The sequence below is a fragment of the Sinohyriopsis cumingii genome, chromosome 1 (genome assembly GCF_028554795.1).
Source record: "Sinohyriopsis cumingii isolate HCF-2022 chromosome 1, ASM2855479v2, whole genome shotgun sequence".
NCBI lineage: Eukaryota > Metazoa > Mollusca > Bivalvia > Unionida > Unionidae > Sinohyriopsis > Sinohyriopsis cumingii.
In genome coordinates, this window is record NC_142961.1 from 30,933,691 (window position 1) to 30,959,003 (window position 25,313).

Consider the following 25,313-nt stretch of genomic DNA (forward strand, 5'->3'; position numbering starts at 1 on the left):
CATATCTTCAGATAAAAATGATCTTTTATTGCAATTAAGATTTTACTGCATTCAACAATTCTAATAATTACGGAAGATATAGAAAATTTAGTTTTGGCGTCTCAACAACACTTGGCCCAGAACTTGCACCATGCGCAACACAAAACACAATACACTTTCTGATAGCTGTCACACATCTTGTTTGCTATTAAACTCAAAAAGATTTTATGAATAAAGTTGAAATAGACGTGGCATGCAAATATAAAGTTGAAATAAATGTGGAATGCAAATATAAACGTTTGGCTAAAATTAGCGATAAATATGTTGGCCTGATAGGACTCCGGTCACAAGTATTAATTCCGATTCAGCTGGCACGAATGTAGTCTATTTTTTGGGCATTGTTGTCTCCTTTTCATTTTAGTGGTGATAAAAGATGTAGATTGAGGTATTATATGTATTGATTTAAAGGTAATGGTTTATTTTTTTAATTTATAGAATATGAGCATTCTGGTGGTGTTGTATGTGTGAGACATTAATGCTGATCCGGAAGTGAAGTCTGTGACCAACTGCACTTTGTTCTGTTTCTGGACCAGCCTCTCAAACAAATGCCGGATAACATATGACAAGAACTTAACAGTGAGTTCATCTTTGAAGATACGCATGCTTCATTTATGATTTATTATGATTTGGACAAAGTGGAAAGTTCAGTACTGAGAAATAAATGTAGAGAATATACAGGAACATAATTGTTATTCGAGTCCATGCGAACAAAAGTAGTTTAGAATATAGCTCCCGATGGCTACAGATTACATCAGAGGTTTATTTCTCGACTTGATGAAAAAGGTCGAGGATGTTCCAATTACAGTAGCTAAGTAAATCTATACTAGGTCTGACTGAATGCAAAAGTAGTATAGAACATGAGAGTTCTGGGGCATCTGTTCCAACTATTAATTGATAGTTCAATTTTATATTATAAGAAATTATTTATGATGACGTGTGGAGGAGATGATAGCAAGAAATATAGCTATACCAGCAATAAGATAATAAAATGAATACTTTGCAAAATTTAGGTTGAGGACAGTAAGGAGGAAATAAAGAATCTCGGCATAGGGAATAAAGCTGGAAAAAGATTTCTTGATTCCTGTCACATAGGTGACAAATATATTGAAAACAATATTATGTTAATTTGATTTCAAATGCTTAAAGTTGTTTACAAAAATCACTTTTTAGGGTATGTGATAAAACGACTTAGTTGAAATTTCAGAGAAAATTCTGTCTTTGACAAACTTGTACCTGACTAGATTTTATTAAAGTAATGTAAATGTAAACTGTGTTACCCACAAAAACAAAAACAATCCATTCAGAAAGCTGAAAATCCATGCTATACAAATAAAGTAAAATGCAAACAAATATTGAAACTGACTTTCCTACCTAAAGGTAAAATTGACTAATGCGAAGTATTTTTAATACATTCATCACAAAATTACAGTGGTTACGAATTAACATTCAGTGATAATTAAAAATCGAACAAATTATAACCATTATATTGATACAACAAAACAATAATATCCGCTATGGAACATGAGGCAAAATATATGTAGAAAGGATCCACAGAGGCTGTATGCGCAGTATTGATGTTGGCAAGCTATGCAAAAAGGCGTGGAGGGGGATTTAAAATATATGAGCGTACAACCCGTATTTACAAGATTCTTTTGCAAATGATGCAAAGACTGATATCCAGTATATTCCTACACCTAAGAGCCATTTATCAGCAGCTAAGAGTCACGTGAAGATACTCTTGGGTATAGTGGACGATAAGGGGCCTGCACTGCTTTTGTTCATAGCATCCAAAAATACTTTTTCTCACCTCACTAAAAATATCTTTGCGTTCGCTTAAAATAGTGTCAGTTAAAATGCTATTGAGACTGCAACTTGGAGGGTTGCAGTTTATAAGTCCCTCGCTCCGCTCTACTCTAATTAATGGTTGCTATTACAGTTTTAGTGAACCAGAATAAAATACAATAAAAAGAACACGTTTTATCAAGTGCGCCAATAACTCGTATATAATGTACGAAATGCTATCAGTCCTGAAAGAAATGATCCATGCATACGTTTTCATTATTCATTTAGATATGGATATACATTCTGTTTATTTATTTTTTTGGTTCTATTTATTGTGTGTATACAGTTAAATATAGATGATTAACTTTTTAAAATATGTCTTGTTATATAGTTCTTTTGACTTTCAGTAATGTTTTGATCAAAAAAATTATGTTGGTTCTGCTGTTTAAGCTTTGAGATTTACCACACCATATATTTAGTTTTGCAACGCTTCAACCAAAACTTGCCATCCAAGTTTATAGAGCGAAGCTTGGTAGGCCATGAGTCTATATTTGTACTCGAGTAACAAGTTTAGATGTTACGCATTCAGTTGACTCCATTCTAGCTTTTCTTGTAACATTTGTAGCAAATCGGATAAATGTTCTGAATATCTCTCATTTAATAACTAATTTTCGTCTGATTGCATTATTTTCAAATATATTATCAACATTTACCTGAATACAAATTGGCTTTAGGGTCTTGGATAGTCCGTTGTAGATTTTTCTCACATTCTTCACCTTTTTGATTTAAAGATTGTCCAATGTTCCTCACTGAAAGTTGTGCAATTTGTGACGCAAAGACTTCACCTACTTGTTCACGCGCTTCGCTGCCATTTCTCATTATATCTCTGTTTCGATTTTTATTTACCTTCTCTGAACATGTATCAAATTCACTCATGATTTTATTGGTATTCTTAAGCAATCCAGCATATTTGCAAGCTCTTCCTATATGTGCGTCCTTTCAGAGAAAACATTAAAAGATTAATGTTAGTTTCTTGTGAAATCATTAAGATTTTGCTCGAAGGATATCTATTCCATCCCAATTCCGTTCTAACATAATTATTTTTCCTTTATGTCTTTTACTTAATTATTTTGAAAATATTTTGAAATTATATTGAATACTTAATACACTTTATTTAAATAACGGTTATGTAATGTAATGTAATCAATTACTTATTTATCAACACGAGCTGAAAAAGGTTGCCTTTTTATCGATATATTGAATATGTCGCGACTATAAAACCTAAACAAATTCATTTATGAAAATTGTCAAGATGGCTGAATAAACCATCTTTATACACATCTACTATTTTCTCTACTGCCTATTTCTTAATACCATAACATTTTTTCTCTCTTCGTCATCAGTCTGGAATGAACTGAGTTATAGTGTCAGCGTGCATAACTCTTTAATGAGAATTTTTTTTTACTTTATGATTAAATACCTCGGATATATTCATTTGTGGATTGCAAAGTATCGTGTCCGTTGTTGTTGGTGTTATAAAAGTTTGTATATACTTTTATGTCTTTATAAAAGTGACCCGTTTCAACGCGGACACGTAATGAATCTATATCGGACATAATGAATTTATATCGGACATAACGAATCTATATCGGACATAAGAAATTGATACCGTACTTGTTTAGTTGTACGTAGTAGTATTATCAGATCAACCTCTTTGACAGCTAGCACAGTAAAACCACCGTAAAGTTTACCACCTGTTATCTTGTTGTTTTCCCAAATCACCACCTATTATTTTATCTAAGTGAACGAAGGTTTTTGTTTGTTTGGCATTTGGAAAATTACTTTTAATTTGGACGTACTGCTGTTCTCTTCCTCAAACTTTCACACACGCACACACACATTTAATTTTAGCCACGGCTGCAGTTCCAAAATATAATTATTTTTGTTCCACAGCTTTAGTCCTATTTGTGCATACAATCTTATGATTATATTGTTCGGTACGTACGTGCTATTGTTGTTTATAAAGTATCTGTGTTGTTGTTGTTTGTTACGTAGCCGTGTTGTTGTTGTTTGTTACGTATCTGTGTTGTTTTTGTTTAAAGGCACGGGCTAGTTTAGGTACTATTGGTTGTGCTTCTTTATCTTTTTTTAATCAATTTTTCCTTCAATTTAGAAAAATCAGCCATACTGAGTACAACTATTTCTGGTTCTAATGAGTAATCTTTAAATATTCTTTTAAGTTAGTTGGTACATTAATCTCGAATGAAATATGACTAGAGCCATTGTATTCTGGCATATCTAAGAGATTTCCTTCCATTCATTTAATTTGTTCATCGGTTTCTAGTAATAAAAAAAATCTTAAGAACATTAGTAGACCGTAACCTAATGACATAAAGTGTAAGCTGTCATGTATATTTAATTTATATTATGTGCTTCGCCTTTATCCATGAGTGAGGGTAGAGTTTTGGCATACCTGAATTTTGTCATGTTTTTGAGGGATTTTACAAAAATTCTAGTTAAAGACATGGTTTTCCCCAAGGAAATTCTAATGGGTCTTAGGTCAAGTGAAATTTGACATTTTGGACTAAACAACTACTATGACATTATTGTAAATTCATTTCAAGTCATTCTGGATTTTATCTTTGTGATAAATCAAAACTAATGGTACATCACCATAGTCAAGACTATTGGCAGTTCAGCAGATTCCAGTTTATTGGTGTTCATTTGGAACATTCTATACTTTTAGACTTATGATAGAACAATTAAGATTATCTTAGATTTAATTCATAATAATGTATGTTCCTTTTAAATTTGTATTCGTGACAAAGTATAATGGTACAAGATAGAGTGGAAGAGGGCGGCACTTTGATTTAGACTGGTCTTATTCGAGATCAATTTTAAGATAAGATATCCATGTTATGAATAGCGAGGACAAAATATTACAGTCTTTCCTTTAGTGGCATTGTATAACGGCATTCAACTCATTCTCTTAAGTGCAAACATTATCATGTCCAACTTATCGAACGTGCTGTTCCGAAATAATTCACAAAATCAATTGCGATTATATTTCACGAGAAACGTAAGAATGACTTTTAATTATAATAATTTGCAAAAGCAAATGAAAGCTCATGATATATTACTAATACATAAATACCAGTTATATTAAATTCACCAAAAAAAAAAACCCATATCATGGATCTCCCCAGAGCTAATGGCAAGTTTAGAATTGCAATCTCGTTCTTGATACGCCCTCTTTGTACAAATACAATTCGAGTCCTTTGTTCTTATTATAATATCATTAATTTCAATTTTATTACAATATGGTACACCGTGTCTTCTTTTTAGAACCCTTGCTATGGTGTGGCTCACAGATCTCGTGCAATGCGTCTGAGTCTGCATTATTCCCTTGTTTGGAATCGGCTGCGTCGCCTTTACTGGACACTGAAAAAGAATACTATCAGTGGAAGATTCTTAAATGAATGACTGAATTTAAGACTATAGGACAGACTAGAAGACGAACTAATAGATAAAAGAGACACAGATTAAAAGACAGAAAGAAACATACGCAGACGGTACGTACAAGTTAGACATGGTTAGATAGATTAATATCACTCGTTCCAGTCCTAAGACAGTTATAGGCCCGGCCTCTTCTATGACAATCGTGTAATTCGTTAATCTGGGCCTATTTATCAAAGCCGTAGATAATCGCGTAACTGCTAATTCATGATTATTTATAAAACCCGTAGATAATCGTGCAATTAATTTGCGCCTATTTATTAACGACGTGGATAACCGTTTACAACAATAAAATACAGCATTACCAATAGAGATGAGAACGACGAAAAATTGTAAAAGATAAAAGAAAATAAACTATCTCGGATCGAAAGAAACTAATCGCAACCCGGACCCCCCCGCCCCAGATTAAATGTCGTTACCTTACACTTACAGTAGATTTATTCTGCTGTGTGTATGTTAACTGTTGTGCAAGTTGTCATCTAAAAACTGTATATAAAGTGGCATGATTAATCTTACACTATAGCTGACAACCTGTAAAAGACATTATAGTGACATTACAAGGCTTGTTAATAAAAATAGGAAATGTTGACAATGAAGCCTACAGCTTACTAGCTACACAATTTATATAATAGACAGGGAAACATTAAGTGGGATGCTAATGCCCGGCACAAGATGTTTATCAGGGACGCCAAATAAACATAAAATATACTGAATCAACAAACGATAAGATAATTAGTGAAATAGAGAAAGTAAGCAAAATTCAAATAGAAAAGAAACTACTCTTCTCAAATTCCCAGGCTGATTTTTAATGTTATAAATGAATACGTGTACTTAAGACATTAAAATACGCTAGTAAATAACTAACTAAAATGATATTTTCTGTCTTTTTCAATCTGAAATACTTCCAGAAATTGGATTTGGACCGAATATATTTGAGAACATTCAATTCGGTCCCCGTGTTGTCTTATTTGACACAGGTCAATAAAGGCTCAAAAGTGTTATTACATTTATATTCTAAATTAATTTGTGATAAATACGACTATATTGTACAAATAATAGTAATAACTGTTGGAATTATCTTGTATTTTGTCATGGAAAATTAGAGCATGCTTTTAAAATCATTTAATTTGTAACAAGATTATCCAAGAACGTCTGCACATTACTTACTGATGGAAACTAACCAAGTACAGGTACAACGAAAATATACCGTGGTACGCACCACCAAAAATAAATACCACGGTAAAACGTTATACCGGTAATATCGAACACCTCTAATCACCAACATCATTTACGTTTCAAGTCTGCTGACAAGTTTCCACCTTTCAAATGACCATTTAAACCGGTTTAATGTATCAATGTTATTGGTACACTCGGTCAATAAAAATGTAGCAAATCAACAGCGTTCACAAAAAACTATAAACAAGCTACGTGCTTCAGTTCTGTTTCCTATATACTAATTTTGAGATTTAATTTTATGCCTAATTATCGTGATACACATCGTTACTTTATTTGTCATAGCAACTAAAGCATTAAACGATTCCTTGCAGTTAGACTTTACATGAATATACACTAGCCAAAAAGTGTTTTCAAATTACATCATTTGCAGGTGTGTCTTGCTGCACGCATCTCAGCACAGTTTGTCAGCGACATTCTGATTAAGAAGTTGTGTGGTCTCTTCCAGAAGAAAAAGCTCATCCTATCCTCTCTCTCACAAATTGCTGAATGTTTAAATGTTACTCTGTATTTATCATCGAATACAATACATAAGCATGCTTCGGGACGGGTTAGTGTTCTATGACGTCTATCATTTCGATCATTATTCTAGAATGCATTGTCACATAATTATCATGCCATTGATTTCTTCATTGCAATCAGTACATGACACTGTCATAGCCTTTGTGATCTGAATCTTTATCTCATCAAAACGGAAAGGCAACTGAGCTTGAGAAATGTGTTGTTTCGTATAATTTTATGCTTGGTTCACATATTTTTAAAAGTTCGTGTGTAGGAATAGATATATTTTGGAACAAACTTTAACAAGTACATGTTTCTAATAGTCACTACATCATTATTTTAATTTTATCTGAATGATAATTGGGTGAGTCATGATGTGCATAAGAATGTGACAGCAAAGACATTCGACCCCCAGCCGTTCATTTATGAGGGTCATTTTGTAATGACCAAAGAATGATAAGACCATCATACTGAAACAACCCCAGACCCTTGCTCAGTGGGTCAGTTTTACTCTTGGAAAGAAGTTACCGATCGAAAAGACTCGTCTTCGTCTAAAAAGACCGACTTCTGTCTCCAGTTACATCACTTTCTGCTTTAAAGGTCTTTTGTTCTTTGAAACATAAGCTTTCGGGAAAAATGGAGCTTTCGTTGCCACAGCTAACGGTAGATGTTGTGTATGAGGTGTCTAGCTCTTTGAAACAGTCCAGGCAGGTCAAAAAGATAAAGAACTAGAAATGTATCTTTAAGGCAATGATGCTTACGCCAAATTGTTAATCGGAAGAGACCATTAATAGTTAAAAAAGGAGCAGTTTTGGATTACTAAAAATTATTTGTTTAAAAAGTAAACTGTTTTTATTTTGCGTGGGCAAAGAGCACATGCAAACAACAAATAAATTAATACATTAATACATTCTAATTACATTGCTGTCCATTTATAAACTACACTAAACATTACTGCAGTGCAGTCAAACTTGAACATTTGCTAAAAGTATGTACTGGGCCACATTCTAATTGGTTGTTACCGGTGTTCAGTGATGATACAAGCGTAGTCCTATCCATATTGAACATAAGAACAATCATGAATAACCCGCCTTCCGGTGTAAGATCAAATAAAGATCATGGTGTAACGACCATTAGTCCTATAATTTAAAATTATAATTAACAGCACAGTGATCTCATACAAGCAGGAGACTGGCCCCTATGCTGATGGCACAGTGACCCCAAAGAGAAAAGACAGGGGTTGTTTGACTATGTGGCTCATGTTCTTATGCAACTGAACAGAAACAATAAAAATAACAAAGGTCCAAACATCGACTTTCAACCTACCTTTAGGTGGAAGAGGTGGGGGGTTCAACTCTAAAGTAACAACATTTCTCTCTGAAGCAGACATTTCCATCGGTGCTATGCAGATCATAGGTTTATTGTCACTTAATTTTACGAAGAGGGCATCGACCGGGTTTTCAATCTCTGTCTCACTGGGAAAGAGTTTTTCAAGCACGTCATTTCTTGGACACTTTGGCAGATGAACTAGCATACTTTGTAGAAAGGTGCTATAAGCGGGTATAAGAATTGTTATAAATTCAGAACGGCCGCTTCTTTCAATCTGAACAACAGCAAAAAGAACATTGATATTAGAGACATATATGATATCAATCTCCATCGGAAAATAGGCATGCTTCGTGATATTTCTCGTAGAGACATCAAGGACGGCAAAACCTTGATTTCCATCCACGAACTGAAAGGTTTGGGGTAACGGTACTTTGTCCACAATATCCTGAAGGTAATATAGATTTTCATCAGGAACTGCTTTACAGAAAATATTCTGGTCACTTCTGAACGCCAAGCCTTCTCCAAAGTTGTATTTGCATTCAAGGATTTTCTCGCCTGGATGGGATCCTGGTAGGACCCTGTCAAGTTCAAGGACGGTCCCTCTGGGAACAGTGGGATATAAGTCGTCATTACCGTCTGTTGCATCGTTGATCTTCAAGGAAAGATCGTCCTCGACCTCTATGTATCGAGGAAAATCGTCAATAACCTTTTAAAGAAAATGAAAGCAGGGTCAGTCTAGTTTATATTATAAACCTAAGATGGGTGAAGAGAAAAAATGTGACAAGGTGGCAATAATAAAAAAGGTTTACACATAAATAAATACATATGCGAATCCAGTAAAACGAATACATGCGTAAAAAAAACACGAAAATGAAGGAAATGATTTCCGTAATATGTAAACGGAAAAGTGCAAAAAGTTAAAAGGGTATGTAACCAATGATTGGCTTAAATTTACATGGACATTCACACTACATTTGTTCCCAGTTTTATTTACGTACAGAATAATGATGCTTCTTATTTATAGATCTAACATATATTGCACTAAAATCTTGCATTGGCCGTGTTTTGACCATTCGATGACAAACTGCAAAAATATGATGTTTTGAGTGGAGGTATGGAACAGTCTGTGGAGTGGCATTATCCATATCGAGATACGGCCGAATTATCCATATCGACATACGGCTGAATTATCCATATCGATATACGGCCGAATTATCCATATCGACATACGGCTGAATTATCCATACCGACATACGGCTGAATTATCCATATCGATATACGGCCGAATTATCCATATCGACATACGGCTGAAAAGTTGTTTTGACAAATGCGTTTTGGAAATTTAAATCCTAAGCAATATTCAGATATTAAATTAGAAGTTGAACGATGGTCCTTTTACCTTCTACACTAAACTAAAAGATGTTCCCGGTACAACATACAATAAAAGAAAGTGACAAGAAATTTAAAATGTTCCTTGAAGCATCTATACTAAACAGAATTATGAGAAATTGAAAGATGATACCATCTGCATTAAACAGAATGACGAGAAGTTGAACGATGTTTCTTGTACTATCTACACTAAAAAGAATGACGAGAAGTTGAAAGAGTTTCCTAGTACCACCTAAATAGAAAGAGATGTTGAAAAACGGCCATGGTACCATGTACAGTAAACATAATCACGAAAAGGTGAACGAAGGTCCTGATAGCATATAAAAAGTACTCTAACTTCATTTTTTCTTCAAACTAATGTGTCTTTCATGGTCTTTATCGATGACGATTGCACCATTTATTGCGGTTACTGCTATATATGTTTGTCTGTCTGTACATGGTTTCAATGACATCACTTCCGTCTCAAGCATCCGTTACACTTCTGTTCTAATGATTACAAACGTCATAAACATATCATATAACACATACATACACAAACACACACACACACACACACACACACACAGTCATACGTACAAACACACACACACACACACACACACACGACACGGGTTGAGTGATGGTTTTGTAATACTACGATGCTAATGTCGATGGAATCTTAGTGTAACGAAATATATTCCACATGTAGTGTAAATGATCCTTAGCAACTGGTAGTTAATCATAAGAGTTATAGTAAAAACAACAATAAAAACAACAACAAAAACAACAACGATAAAAACAACAACGATCAAACGAGTAGTTCAAAGTGTCTACAAGCAAACGTGATTATTCTAACAACTAAATCCTTTTGTGATGTAAAAATGATATATAATAAAAATGAGAAAGATTTGGCAATCAATTACAACAGTACAGGGAGATCGATTAATGTACTGACCGTTTCAAATTATGCGTTTGATCGTAGGATCACATTTGATGTTAGAAATCCGGCCATCATTTGGCTGGTATATGGAATCGAATTTGGTGCTTGTCAAGTATCAGATACCTATTGTTAAAACCATGGTAAAATTTTGGAATTCTTGAGAAGCAAGATGAAGTTTATTTTAAAAAACAATTATAATGACTGTATGAGCCTTTAAAATATCCTTTAAAATTCTTTTTGATCAGAAAGAATTCTGCACACTGCTGATAACTAGGTAATGCTAAAAAATGGAGAAAGCTTGTGTACTATATTTTGTATAATATAATGGCGGACTTTTATAACTGTTCGAGGTAAGAAAAACATATTAACACTTAGAAAACAAAAGACAAACAAAAAAAGTCAGCAAATATTATATCCCAGAGGTAGTTGACATACTTTTATAAATTGGACAGGAGTAGCAATATTGGGCGATTGAGACCCAAAGGGGCCCCTCTGGCCTTAAACGGGAAATTAACATGCGTGGGTCCCTCTGTTCTCAAACAGGAAATTAATGGGGAGGGGTTATAGCCTCAAATGGGCTTATGGCACAAAAAGGTTTATGGGGACAGAAGTGTTTATGAGGACAAACATGTTAAGGAAAAATGAAAATGGTAACTTTGTACTTGTTATAGGCCGTTTCTATGATCGATAGGAACTATAAGGAAAATGTAACGTTTAACATTCTTAGATACAAACACATATACTATCCAGTACCCAGTTGTTTTAAATAAAACTCTAGCAAACCACATATATAGTCCAACATCAACGTTTTGTTTTGTTTCCACACATCAACTATCAGACTAAATGATGAAGGGTTAAAACAAAAATACATGTAATCCAACAAATATACTATCCATCATACCACCTATATCATCCAGCAATCCATATACACTATCCAAACTTAATTTACCCCATCATTCAGTGGTGCGCGTGTGTGAGTGTTTAATTCACAGTATAACAAAATCAAGACAAAGAAACAAATGGGTAGTTAGAGTGATAAGCTCTCCGCTTTGTATTCCTAACTCGCGTACGTGATGGAAAACATCCCTTTGATTGACATTATCCAGAGCGATAAAGAGTGAAATCCTTAGAGACTGGCACATCAAAATGTAGAGCAAATATGCTTTAAGACACTATGTTATCCATCAGGGAGATCGAAGAAAAACAACAAACCATCGAATTCCTATGGGTATCTTCTCACATCAATCTGATTGACAACGATAAAGCTGACCGAAGGGCGAAATACAATCTCCTGAACAATGCAACAGAACCACTTAACTTCAGTGTGTACGAGATATATAGCCAGATAAGAGGCAAAATGAACAAGAAATGGCAGCAGCTCTGGGACAACACCAACAATGGCAGACATATATACCAACTGCAAAAAGAGGCCACAAGGGTAATCAAGACACCTAAAATCCTGGAAATCGTGGACACACGAATTATCAGTAGGATCAAAACAGTAAAAACTTTACTCCGAAACAGCTTTGGGAAACATCTCAGGAAGAAATTGAACCAAACTACTAACTTTCCACATTGCCCTGCTGCAGAAACACTGGACCACGTATTCAATACCTGTCCCAGATGCCATAATCAACGAGTCGGTTTCCAAGATTACCAAAAGAAAATAAATGCTATCACAACATACCCTGAATTTTTGGACAAGGTACGCAACAAACACATCGATACCAAATTACACGAACATAATAAGGTACCTCAAACACATTTACAAACATGGCAACATATAAATACACCCACAAAGTAATTACAATAACAATTAATAGAAGGGATAAAGCAGTAAGGTAAGACTGCTAGCTGAAGCGCAAGCCCATGGTTGTTGCTGTTGTATGTGTGTTTTTTATATATATATTTATTTTATTATTATTTTTTAAATATTTTTTCGCATGTAGGCTTGCAGCTAACAAAATACTAACCTACACGGTCTGAGAAAAACAACACATATATTCCCATAACTATGTATACATATTTTAAAGGTGGCAAACGCCGCCATCAGGCCCAGATACACGCGACAACAAGAGTGGTAAGATATAAACAAAAAACCCACAAAAGATTCTTAGGCCCCCAACCATCTTAAGTCTATAAGGTGACCTATGCACAGTCATCAGGCGCCCCCCCCCCCCCACCCCACACACACACAAGGCGGAACTAAATAAACAACAACAACACAATCTCCAATTATTAACACGACATGTATATCCAACACTGATACTCAGACCAAACATACTAATTTATACAACGAAAATGGGCACAACATACCTTCCAAATTCAATGTAGCTATTAAACAAAGATACATGGCGATAAAAGACCAGTCGCAAACATCAAGATATAAGGCAATGGAAGTCGAGTCGAAGTAAAACATCAAACTCCAGCAAAACAGCCAAACACTACAACAGCACGAAGAAGAAAGAAAGAGGGTAACACAGAATCAATAAGGAATAAATAAGAAAACGGACATCGACTTTCAAATTGCCAATTTATGTGAGGTTCTTTCTTTGGCTATTGAAGACCTCTTTCGATAAAAGCTCTATACCCGCAACCTTAACTCGATCCTTTGTATACCACCATGAAAAGTGAAAACCGAAAATAAACAGCGTGACCTGACACAAAGCTGATTGACAACATTTCGGAAAAATCTAAAGTACACAATGTACATCAAATTCCAACTTTAATTAAAAAAAGTAATGAAATTACACAAGTCAAAGGATTAGGAAAATTACACAAGTGGCTTACACACCATTGGAATAGATTTCTGTCCACTAGTACAACTAGACCTGATTTGATTTTACGCGCTTTGCCGTTTTTGGGAGTACAGCTTTCCTGTGGCGTTTCGCGTCCCGCGGGTCCCTTGACTCCTTACCTCGGCCGGACATGTTCACAAATTAAAAAGTGCTACATTCGCACATAAAAGCGGGACTGTAGTGTCTCCATTCCTACAGTCCCAATCAATTGAAAATCTCGACCTTCGAGACTTAACCAGTCGCGAAAGCACTAGTTGCGTAGGCGACTTAAATCCTGTAATTGATTGATTGACAGGGATGGTTACAGACAGAAAAGTGACAAGTCAAGTTTGTCTTATTATTTTGCGGCATTATAGGACAATGATAGCTTAACATGAGATGATCTTTCTTTTATAAGTTTATGGAAACAACGACACAATCTATGTAAGAAATATTCATTGGTAATTATTTATTTCATTGATCACATTTGAAAAAGGTAGTGTTATATTTATTGGATTAAATAAGGTAACATTATACACACTAGCAAATTTAAGAGATTTCATATTCTGCAAGAAACGCCTTGAGTCTACAATGCTGCGAAGTTCCCAAAAGCAAGGACAGGAAAACAAGCATCTAAATTAGTCTTGTTCTATGGCAGTTTTAAATCAACTGAGAGAAAATAGGTCGAACATTGTTGCAATGTTTATCCCCCAAATGTATGTATTGGCTTTACAATGAGAGTGCAGAATGGAGTGTGCTGAACTCAAGTTATTCTTACACTGTAAAGCTGAGGGCCTGTTATTTTTAAAAAAAAATTCTGCTGTTTAATTCCTCAGAAAGGAGATCAAATGCTAGAAATGTGTCTCGTGACACACTGCAGAGTCCAAATAAGTATATTCATATACAGAGCTAATATACACAAACATAACTCGAGATATAAATTTACCCACTGAAGAAGAAATGTTCTACAATTCTTTTTAAAGCTACAAGGGTTCGAAACAACTATAAAACTAAAGCAGCATTTCTTGTGGCTAATGACATTTTTTGAGTTACCTTAAACCTGTACCACATGGCATTATGATTTCAATCTAAATCACAACATTAGAAACAAAAGTGTGTGTTTATGTAACAGAGAAAACAGACGTTACGAGAGAGAGAATCATGTGTTCCTACCCTTACAAATTTAAAAGCACTTACATTTGTATATTATATATCGCATATTCTCCTTATGAATTTCAAATACATACATCCCATTTTTTTTTAAAATCACACATACAGGAAACAATCCACCTTTTCTTGTTAAAATATGACGAGAGAACTGGAGACATAGTTGGCTAAAATTGTTCTTTCGAAAACGTCGATAAAGTTCTCACAAAATATTACATTCAAACATTCCATGGTGTATTTTGCAATAAGACTGATATAATTTTCATTTATCACAAATTGTACGATTTTTGTGCATTAGTCTTACTTTTGGAAAAGCTACATGTGGTTAGGCGCAGAAAAACACGTCTGATCTTGTCAATGCGTAAATAACCACTGAAGCCGATTCGAAGCTAAGGAAGCAAAAAATATTGGTTAGCCATTTAAATCACATACAATGAGTGAAGCATTGTTTTCTTCTAAGGCAGCGTGGCAAAATAATGTATATGCTCTAGCGTGAACTGGAGGGTTAGTATGAAGTGAAGATTTCAGGTCAAGTTGCAAGTCTGTGTGTTTTGGAAAATGGCAAAGATGAGCTATAAATTTGTTCTCGTGACATGTAAAGTTTAGAGTCTAAGTTTCAAAACTGAAGTCACAAAGCTTTCTAATACTTGTAGACATTTCAACTTTGGAAAATGCTAAGCACAGCAAGTCAGTATCATAAAAACAGTATCATAAAAGGAGGCAGAGATTTGAAGACCAAGAAAATGACACAAGTTGATTTCATCGATTTTTAATTTCGACTGTATGCAAGAGACTGGCATTTACGTTCCTAATTTCTGCGTCGTTCATCGGGATTGCAAGAACTGCATCCAAATTTTTTTCATTGTCCCCACTGTAGCAAGATCCCAGGAGGACGTGAAAAAAGTTTTCGAGGAGACAGCACGCATCCCGACGTTGTCCGATGGATTTTAGACCCTATAAACGACACTTGGAGCAAAGAGGACATAAAGCCTTACAGAAACGGCTATCGTTGCGCTATGGTGATGACACAATTTCTCGGGATACGATGGACAATTTCTTCTGAAATACTATTCAGTACAAGGCACTGGATGTCCCAAAGTCATGAACGGAGCAAAAATCATTAAAAACGCAAATGAGACAAACGCAGTTTAAAGATCCCATGATTTACTTGGCCATGCCTTTGAGTGGAATGCCTAAAACGTTTGGAATGACAAAAATGGCCAAAAGGTATTTTTCAATACAGAAGCTAATCAACACGCTGTCCTTCCGCATTTGCCTGACGCATACTATTACGATCCCGACAATATGCGCATCGAACAACCAGAAGCCTTCTATGTTTGGTACCACTATCACGCTGCTAACCCATCTGACTTTCAGGAAAAAAAGTCTGGTACCACTCTCACACTTCCAACACGTTGGACTTTCAGGAAGAAATTTTACAATATTGCTGATCCGATGGGGACATTTTATGCTGTTGTTTTGCAAAATTTCGACAATTCTTTTTGGAGCATGGATGGATCAATCCTTTGAAGGAAGACTCTACCATGGTTAAAGCGTGCTCCTTAGTGTACCGCAACAAAGTCATGCCCGTGAACACACTGGCCATCATACGCACTCAAACTTCCCAGCGCATCAACTGTCGATATTCTGCCAAAACTCTGCGCTGGGTCCATTCCTTGCACGTAAAAAAAATGGTAAATGGATCTAGCATGCCAGAAACGGAGGAAGCGAAGAGAAAACTGGAAAATATCCGGTGGATGTTTGGGATTTAAAAGATCCAAGCATCGTCTATGGATTTCATGAATGACTATTTCATGGATGTATTACCCGTTACCCTCGACGACACATGACGAATAAATTCTCAGAATACATCATGGAAGAATTGTACAAGAAAACATATGAACAACGCCTAAAGTTAGAACAATAAGGATACATAGTGACACAAATTTAGAGCACAACAACGATCGACTTTTCAAAACCGATCTAGAGTTTTAGCGCATTGTCGAAAGTTATGACGTGGTGGACGTGGAACCTCATGTCCAACTCGACAGTTTTTTAGAGAACGAACGAATGTCTCGCGTTTGCTGTAACAGGTGGGCTAATGTTAAGGAGAAGAAATCAAATACATCGATATGCATTCGTTGTATCATTGGATACGCAAATAGTGTCGCTTTCGAGCAGGACAATCTGATAAAACTCAGATCTCCGCTGTCCTACATGAACATATGACAGCGAAGGCTTAAGGGTCATGTCTTGGTGACCTTTGAATTAGCAAGTGGAAATGCAGCTTTCAGAAATCTGAAAGTAAATCAAATCGTTCGGCACACATTGATGCTTTTCAAGTACAGGGCTCAGTCTCCCAAACATGAAGATATAAGACTTCATCTGACTGGCAAATAAAATTAACGATTATGGTAATAACATAGGTCACAAGAGCATGACTCCTAAGCGGTCGCAGCCAGATCGTCAAGTAGGACAGTGAAGATCTGATTTTAATCTGGGCACCCCCAAATCGCTTTCTATAAAATCCCGCCAACTTCGTGTCGAACTTCAGTTTGCAGAGGTTCTATCCGACACCATGAATGTCATCTAGTAAGCAAAATATGACAATACTCTGGAAATCAACAGCTTGAGAGACGTGATTCTAGATTAAAAGCAGCAATGGAAGAATATGAACCATCTCTGAATAACTTAGAATCTTTGAAAATGGGTGACGGGGATGTCTTTGAACCAAAACAAGAAAATATTACAAGAGGGAAAGACAAAGCGACCATCATGATGCCGATATGGCATAAAGAACAAGAAAAACATTTGGCAGAAACAATTAGAGGTCACATCCTTGACGAATTTACATTAGCATGGGGAGAATACTAAAATTTAGGATGAAGAGCCAAGTAGAGAAATATCCGAATACAGATTGGAGTCTGGTCTCGAATGGGAGAGTATTTAAAATGTGGTATGAAGAACTGCATATTAATCCCAATACTCCATTGAGTTGCCTGGAGATCCAGTGAAGCCTTCTTGAGATAAAGTAAGTTGGCAAGGCAAGGTGAATCAGCTTTCTTGACAGACATTTTCAACGAAAAAGTCAGGTGTGAATTGATTACTCTTTATTATCATGGTATTCCATACTGTCCAATAAGCAATTATTACCCGTGAACAAAAGTGGATACCTGAGAACTTCATTATCTTCTGACCCACAGTTTGTACACGGCTCCTTGAAATCCTGTGGTGTATGCTAAAGATGAACATCCTCATCGCAAACCTAAAAATAGTCAAGCCTATGCCATTAACACAGATGATAGTCATCAACGAGGAACCTACTGGGTAACCGTCTACTTTCCCAACGATCACAGTGTGAACTACTTTGATTCTTATGGATCACCGCCTTTGGAAGACGATATCACTGACTTTATGAGAAGAAATGCCGTATCGACTCGATTCAATAATATGAGATTATAAGATATATATTCCATGGTGTGTAGACAATGTTATGTGCATTTTCTTCATCAACGCAGCCCTGGATATCCCTAAGAACATTTAGTGACTTGTTTCGCTCTTTAATACCTTTTTTAGTTGACAATGTATGGAGCTATGCTATTTCACCTCTCTCTATCACGCTGGGTAATGTTTTAACCCAAACTGAAATCGAAGGGATGTTTTCCATTACGTACGCGCTTTAGACATACAAATCTGAGCGTTTGTTAATCTGGTACACTCTAGCCGAAGGTGATAGCTATAATACTAATAAGGGTTCTCGAACACCTAGAAATATCGAATAAGTCCCGATAACTAGATCATATAAGGTGGTCCAACACCCAAGACCATCAGGTTCAGCCAAACCAGGTGGCAATCTAATTGCCATCACTAGGAAAGTAAGACCCTAAATTATCACTTATAAGGTGGTCTAAACACCAAAGACCATCAAGTCCGGCAACACAAGTCTGCAATCAAAATAGATAACACCAGATAATATGATCCCAAACTTAATCCAACATAAAAGGTGGCCTAAAAATCCAAAGACCATCAGGACTAGCCGCACAAGGTGGCAATCTATCTCAATAAAGCTGTCACCCTTGGTACCTCTCTTCATCTTAACTCTCAAACAAAAAACAGCACAGTTTTTCCAAATTGTGTAAGACGGCAAATTTAAACCCAAAATACAATGGAGTCATGAAGCACCGACCCGTGACCTTGGACCTGACCTTTCCGCCCTCTCGTCCCTTGCCTCGACCGAACATAAAAATCAATCAGCGTGCAGTGCACGCCCTTTGCGCTGCCTACATAAGTATGAGTGCGTAAGGGATCCATTCCCACTCATAACACATTAGGCTGCACGGTAGATACAGACTGAAAGATTTAGTGTGTTGGGTCTATTCCCACTCTCCTTCAAAGCACTCCATTCAGATAGTTAGGGACTAATCTTAGTCCCACTGCATGATGGCTTCAAAAAAAAAAAAAAAAAAAAAACAGTGCTCATTGAGCACATAAAAGCCTGGGGGAAGTGGCTTGAATTCCTTCCCCTAGGAGTAATTAAACAGCCTGCTGTGCAGGCATAAAACAGTGGTACATGCACGGCTGTGCGAAAACCACTTTAATCCAAAGTAAATAAGTAACTAGTCTGGCACAGCCATCGTTGCTGTGTCTTGATTTTTTTAAACTGTGACTTAAACACTCACACAATGACATACACACACACACCACTGTATGACTGGGTAAAATGATTTTGGATAGTATTTATGGATTGTGCTCAGCATATGCATATTTTTCTAACGCTTGGTACATGATTTTGTATAATTTTTGTAACGTTTATTCATGATTGTAAATTGTAGTGATTATCTATATTTGGATCTGCTGTACGTCCAGAGGGTCTATTTAGGAAATTGCACAGAATCTATAAAAGATGATTCCGTAGTCCTGACAGTTATTAATAAAATTATTATGTTTACAAGTTGGGCTTTTTTCCAATCGGACATGTCCGTCTGGTGGTATCTTAGAAGAATTAATTTAATCCCCATTGGATGGTTTAAATCATTGTCAGTTCTTCTACAATGTTGGAAATTTGAGAGTTGTCGCGTAGGTAGTAGTGATAATGTGATAATCGAGATTTGTCACGTAGTTAGTAGCGATAATGTGATAATGGAAATTTGTCACTTAGGTAGTAGTGATAATGTGATAGTCGAGATTTGTCACGTAGGTAGTGTGATAATCGAGATTTGTCACGTAGGTAGTAGTGATAATGTGATAATCGAGATTTGTCACGTAGTTAGTAGTGATAATCTGATAATGGAAATTTGTCACTTAGGTAATAGTGATAATGTGATAGTCGAGATTTGTCACGTAGGTAGTGTGATAATCGAGATTTATCACGTAGGTAATATTGATAATGCGATAATCGAGATTTGTCACGTAGGTAGTAGTGATAATGTGCGTGTTTTAGCTTTTCACTTGCAAATAGGTAGCTCGACTGGGCTTATTCTTATTCCTGTTTCTTATGCTACGGTTGTAACATCAATTATGCACGTATTTTATGCTGTATTCAGATAGTATATGAGAGGAAAACCGTTTGTTTGAATCATTCAGTGGAAACAGAAAGTCATTTGACTATAATATTATTTTGGAACTGTTGTGAATTATTTAAAGGAGTTCTGGACAATGCCATTTTGACAACGTCACGATTCTTGGTGGACCAGTACATTTCCGATCCTGAAATACACATGGAACATCTCATTCTTTTGGATTTGAATAAAACCTTTTCAGGCTTTTTTAAATTCACTTCTTGATATTGTAACTTCTTCTCGCATTTTGAATTATAACTTTGATAATTAAATTATTTGCTAAGTTTAACAAAACTTGTTGGATTTGCGTCTTACTGTTACTTAGTTTATGACCATAGAGCCGTAACAAACGTTGGATAATACAGATGATGCGATAGATAGTATGTTTGTTGGATTACATTTATTTTTGTTGGAACCCTTCCTCGTATAGTCTGATAGTTGATGTGTGAAGACAGACAAAAAGCTGGTGTTGGGTTTGTATATGTTGTTTGCGACTAGAGTTTTTTAATATATGAAAAAACAAACCAAAGAAAACCTAAAACAAAACAAAACACCCCCCCCCCAAGCCCCCCCCCCCCCAAACACAACAAACAACAAAAACATTACCACCACCACCCAAAAAACAGGTTTCTGGATAGCACGTGTTTGGATTGGACCTAAACATGTTAACGTTATAAGGCCTATAACAATTACATAGTTATCATTTTCCCTTTTCCCTACCAGCGTTTGTCCCCATTAATACTTCTGTTCCATCAATCTTTTTGTCCCATAAGCCCATTTGAGGCTATAAACCCGTCTGAGGCCAGAGGGGGCCACACGTGTTAATTTCCCCTTTAAGGCCATAGGGGGCCATTTCAGGCTCAATTGCCCAATATTACTTACTGATAGGATACTCGATGTAAATATACGAGTGAGAGTTTCTCACTTCCATCAAATACTGATTACATGTCACATGATGCAGCGTACACATGCAATGGTTGGGATTAAAAATGATTATAGTTGAAGCAGGATCGATTTATTTATGCACCTATCAAGCCACAAGTTCGATTTTAGTTTAGATCTAGAAAGAGATGATAGCTCCAAATGATTGAGTCAAAAGTCTAGAAAGAGATGGTCAACTCCAAATGATGGAGTCAAAAGTCTAGAAAGAGACTGTCAACTCCAAATGATGGAGTCAAAAGTCTAGAAAGAGATGGTCAACTTCAAATGATGGAGTCAAAAGTCTAGAAAGAGATGGTCAACTCCAAATGATGGAGTCAAAAGAAAGCAAATAACAAGGATACCATGACTGATTATCTGGAACGCGTCAAACTGCAGATACCAAACATATGAACTTCATTTTTAGCACTATATTTTAACAATGTACCTGCAGTCGAACTCTGAACATACAAATAGTCAGGAAAAAAAACAAGTTCTATATATTGTCTCATGGAAAATATATTTTCAACTCAGTCTCCAAAATTATCTCCAACCTGAATAAATACCTATATGAGACGTATGGGTAAAGGGTTAATAACAATCCCCATAATTAATGAACTAATAATTCATAAGGAGGAAAATAAAAGCATCCCCCGGGGGGGGGGGCCTATAACGGACTAAAACGATGGAAGAAAGGACAAAATTACCCTATACCATAGGCAATGGCTGCGATGGCAAAGAGATACAAGCCTTTTACAAGCAAGCTGACCCAACTACGTCTGGCGCGGTTTTTATACAGTCTGGAGCAATAGAGTTAACACCTCTCCGTCGCAAGCCAATTTTAAAGCAGCTTACAGAACAAGAGGGAATTATAAATAAAAAAGAACGCTGGGTACACAAATTACATGACGCTTGATAAATGGGTTATTTACAGCACACGGTCCATAAAGGAGTGTTAGAAAAGATTTTATATATATATATATATATATATATATATATATATATATATATATATATATATATATATATATATATATATTGCTGAATGTATTACCTGACGCATGCTACAAATATATATAAATTGATGAATGTATATTACCTGACTTATGCAAGTATACTGCTTCCCGTTCGGAATTTTGCTGAGGATTCGAGCTTTATTCCTGTAAGCCAGAGCAATGAGGACCTCAGATGTTTCTGTCTTATCGTTTCCAGTTTCGTCACCCTTAGGAACGTCCGGTTTAACATTGATGTTATCCGTTTCAAACCATGCGTTGTCAGAGGCAACTTGTTTATTTGCATAATCAATGGCTCTACGTATTTCATCTGTGTCTCTCCGAACTGCCTCCGCTGCTTCCCCCGATTCATCTGTGTCGTCTACAAATTTCATCTTAATTTCAGAGATACTTCTATTAGCCAACGCAGGTTCTTTCTGTGCTTTGAATTGAATCAAAGCGGTTTTGAGTGGCACGCTCTTCATTATCTTCATTACAGAATTCTCTAATATACACAATGGACCTTGGTCGCTGATTACATAGTGGTCTGACTGCTGATTTCCAACTTTAACTATTACCGGCAAATCATTCGTATCCAGGCAATCTCCAAGCGTCTTTGCATCTGACCAGACTATCCCCACCCCACCATCTTGTTTCCCAGAGAGCAATGAATTTCTGATTTCAGATTCATTTCTTTCCTCCATTGTTGGGTACTTACACATTTAAAAATAGGGTCAGATACGATTTTTGTCATATTGCAGCATCCATTGTGATGAAATACATATTTCTCTTCATTTTCGTGGCGAATTCTCCCCACTGTAACGTCGTATTGATTTTTGAGTTGGCGAGTAACAGAGAATAATATATGTGAAAAAGGTTTAGTTTCTCACGTTACGCAGTTACGCACAATCGTGTGATATCCTTCCGTTCATCTTAATCGTACGCCAGAGCAACAATTTCCTTAACTTCGATTCAGCCATAAGCATATATAATCCGTGAAATCGGTACAATGTGAAGGGTTTCTGTCTGTCTCTTTTCCCGTCTAAATCCACGCCTTTGCCGAACAGTCTACACGTTTCTCCCAGATAGCATATGAGTTACTTATACTGGAGGACGATTTATATCAAGCTGGTCGCTTCACCATGTACAGTCAACATTATGTAAGATACACATGATTGTGATATGAAAGCAACCCTAAGTTGTTGTTTCTTTTAAACATTTCACTAACACAGCGAGTAAAGTCTAAATGCTTACTGAAACAGGGCTGACAGTTTTATAGACAACCAGGTAAAATGTATTTTTAAAGCAGCGTTTAAATCTATTTTTAGTCCAGCATACAAAAAGCGTTGCGTTGGTCACGATTCAGAAATTTGGTATGCGTAAACAAGCCACTTAAACAAGATGTTGATATCAAGATGTGCGAGCCTACTATGCAGTTTTATCTACCGAGTATTCACAACTAAGGCCAATACTAACCTTTGTTTTCTTATTCACTGAGCTAGTTATGTAACTGTATACCTACCCCCCCCCCCCCATGTATATTGTTGTTGTTGGGTTTAACGCCATTTTTCAGCAAACGATATACATGGCGGCAAGTATTAATGGTGGAGAAAGAACCCGGGAAAACCCGGAAAGAACCACCGACCCACGAGAATCTACTGGCAAGCTTTCTCACATACCCACATTAGCCGAATCCTAGACTCGAACCCACGCAGAAAGAGGTGAGATGGCAGTGATCCGTAACGGTGAGCGCTTCACTCGGCCACTCCATATGTATGTAGTGTGAATATTGTTGTGGGTCTAATGCCGTTTTTCAGCACATGAGAAGCTATCAGTGCCGGATTACCCATTAAGCACACTAAACACATGCTTAGGACACCAACTCAACAGGGGCATCAGAAAAAATTGGTGGAGTAAGATCCTTGGAAAAACACCGGGAAGAACCGCCGACGGACAGGAAGCTAACATACATTGGCCGAGCCCAAGACTCGAACCCACGCAGAGAGATGTTGCACTCGGCCACACGGCGCCCTGCTGCAGCGTGACTATCTCCAATATTATATTTAAATGGTATAACCCTTGAGAAAATTTGGTTGGACCATTTTATTATGTGTGCGACATCAGATACCAAGTTATTATCTTGTCAGCAGTTTTGTAAGATTCTGTGATTGCTCATGGCTGCCCGCTCCCATTTTTCTCTCCGTCTGTGCCAATGTCAATAGCTTCTCTGGAATCAAGACGGTAATGCTGTTTAATACGAATTTTCATTAGGGTGAATGGATGGCAAAGAATGCTTAAAATCCATGGGTCAGAACGATGAAGTAAGTGTGTTGTTGTTGTTGTGGGGTTTAACGCCATTTTTCAGCACACGATAGGCTATGCATGGCGGCCAGTATTAATGGTGGAGGAAGAACCCGAGAAAAACTCGGGAAGAACCACCGACCTATGAGAAGCTACTGGCAAGCTTTCTCACATACCCACATTGGCCGAATCCTAGACTCGAACCCACGCAGACAGAGGTGAGATGGCAGTGATCCGTAACGGAGAGCGCTTTAGACCGCTCGGCCAGTCGGGGCCCAGTAATGGGTGTAATATCGACGTTTATTTGCTACACATATGGGTTTATGATTAGATCATCCTTGAGTTAGAGTTTGCTGCAGTTTATCACACACACACACACACACACACAGAGCAAAAGAAAAAAGGAAAAAAGAAAATGTTTGACAATAATATAGTTTTAAAGAAGGAATTAGTTTTCAACGCGGTTCAGTGCTTAAATTATATTCTTTCTGTAAAGAACGCCTTGATATTTACATGACAAAAGAATTGCAAGAACTTTTGAAAATTTAGATTTGTTTTGTCTCAAAGATTCTTTATATTTCGACTGTACGTGAAGTCATTTTATTTAATGCTGTGTTTTGGCTGAATGTCAGCACTGTAACTGTTTTGTATCAAATTCTACTGAATTCTGGCAAGATTTCCAAAACCATGGCACGCACTGGATGATACCGCTTCATCGATTTTCATATCTGCCTACTGGTAATATCTTCTAATCTATGGCAAAGGAAGTTGGCCCATTAAAAATCTGTGGAAACGTACATAATGTATATCATGACGTGCGCCGTACAAAAGCAGCGTGATGGTGGCTTATATATATATATATATATATATATATATATATATATATATATAT

General features: G+C 36.4%; 1 protein-coding gene across 1 annotated transcript; it reads right to left on the reverse strand.

Moving 5' to 3' along the window:
* Positions 1 to 4,882: 4,882 nt before the first annotated feature.
* Positions 4,883 to 24,003, reverse strand: LOC149806636 (uncharacterized). The gene is made up of 3 exons (XM_089955951.1): positions 22,228 to 24,003; positions 8,398 to 9,106; positions 4,883 to 5,262 (listed from the first exon to the last, which is right to left on the reverse strand). The coding sequence occupies exons 1-3, from the start codon at positions 22,840 to 22,842 to the stop codon at positions 5,135 to 5,137; spliced, it is 1,452 nt and encodes a 483-aa protein (XP_089812077.1). The 5' UTR covers positions 22,843 to 24,003; the 3' UTR covers positions 4,883 to 5,134.
* Between the last annotated feature and the right edge of the window lie 1,310 nt (positions 24,004 to 25,313).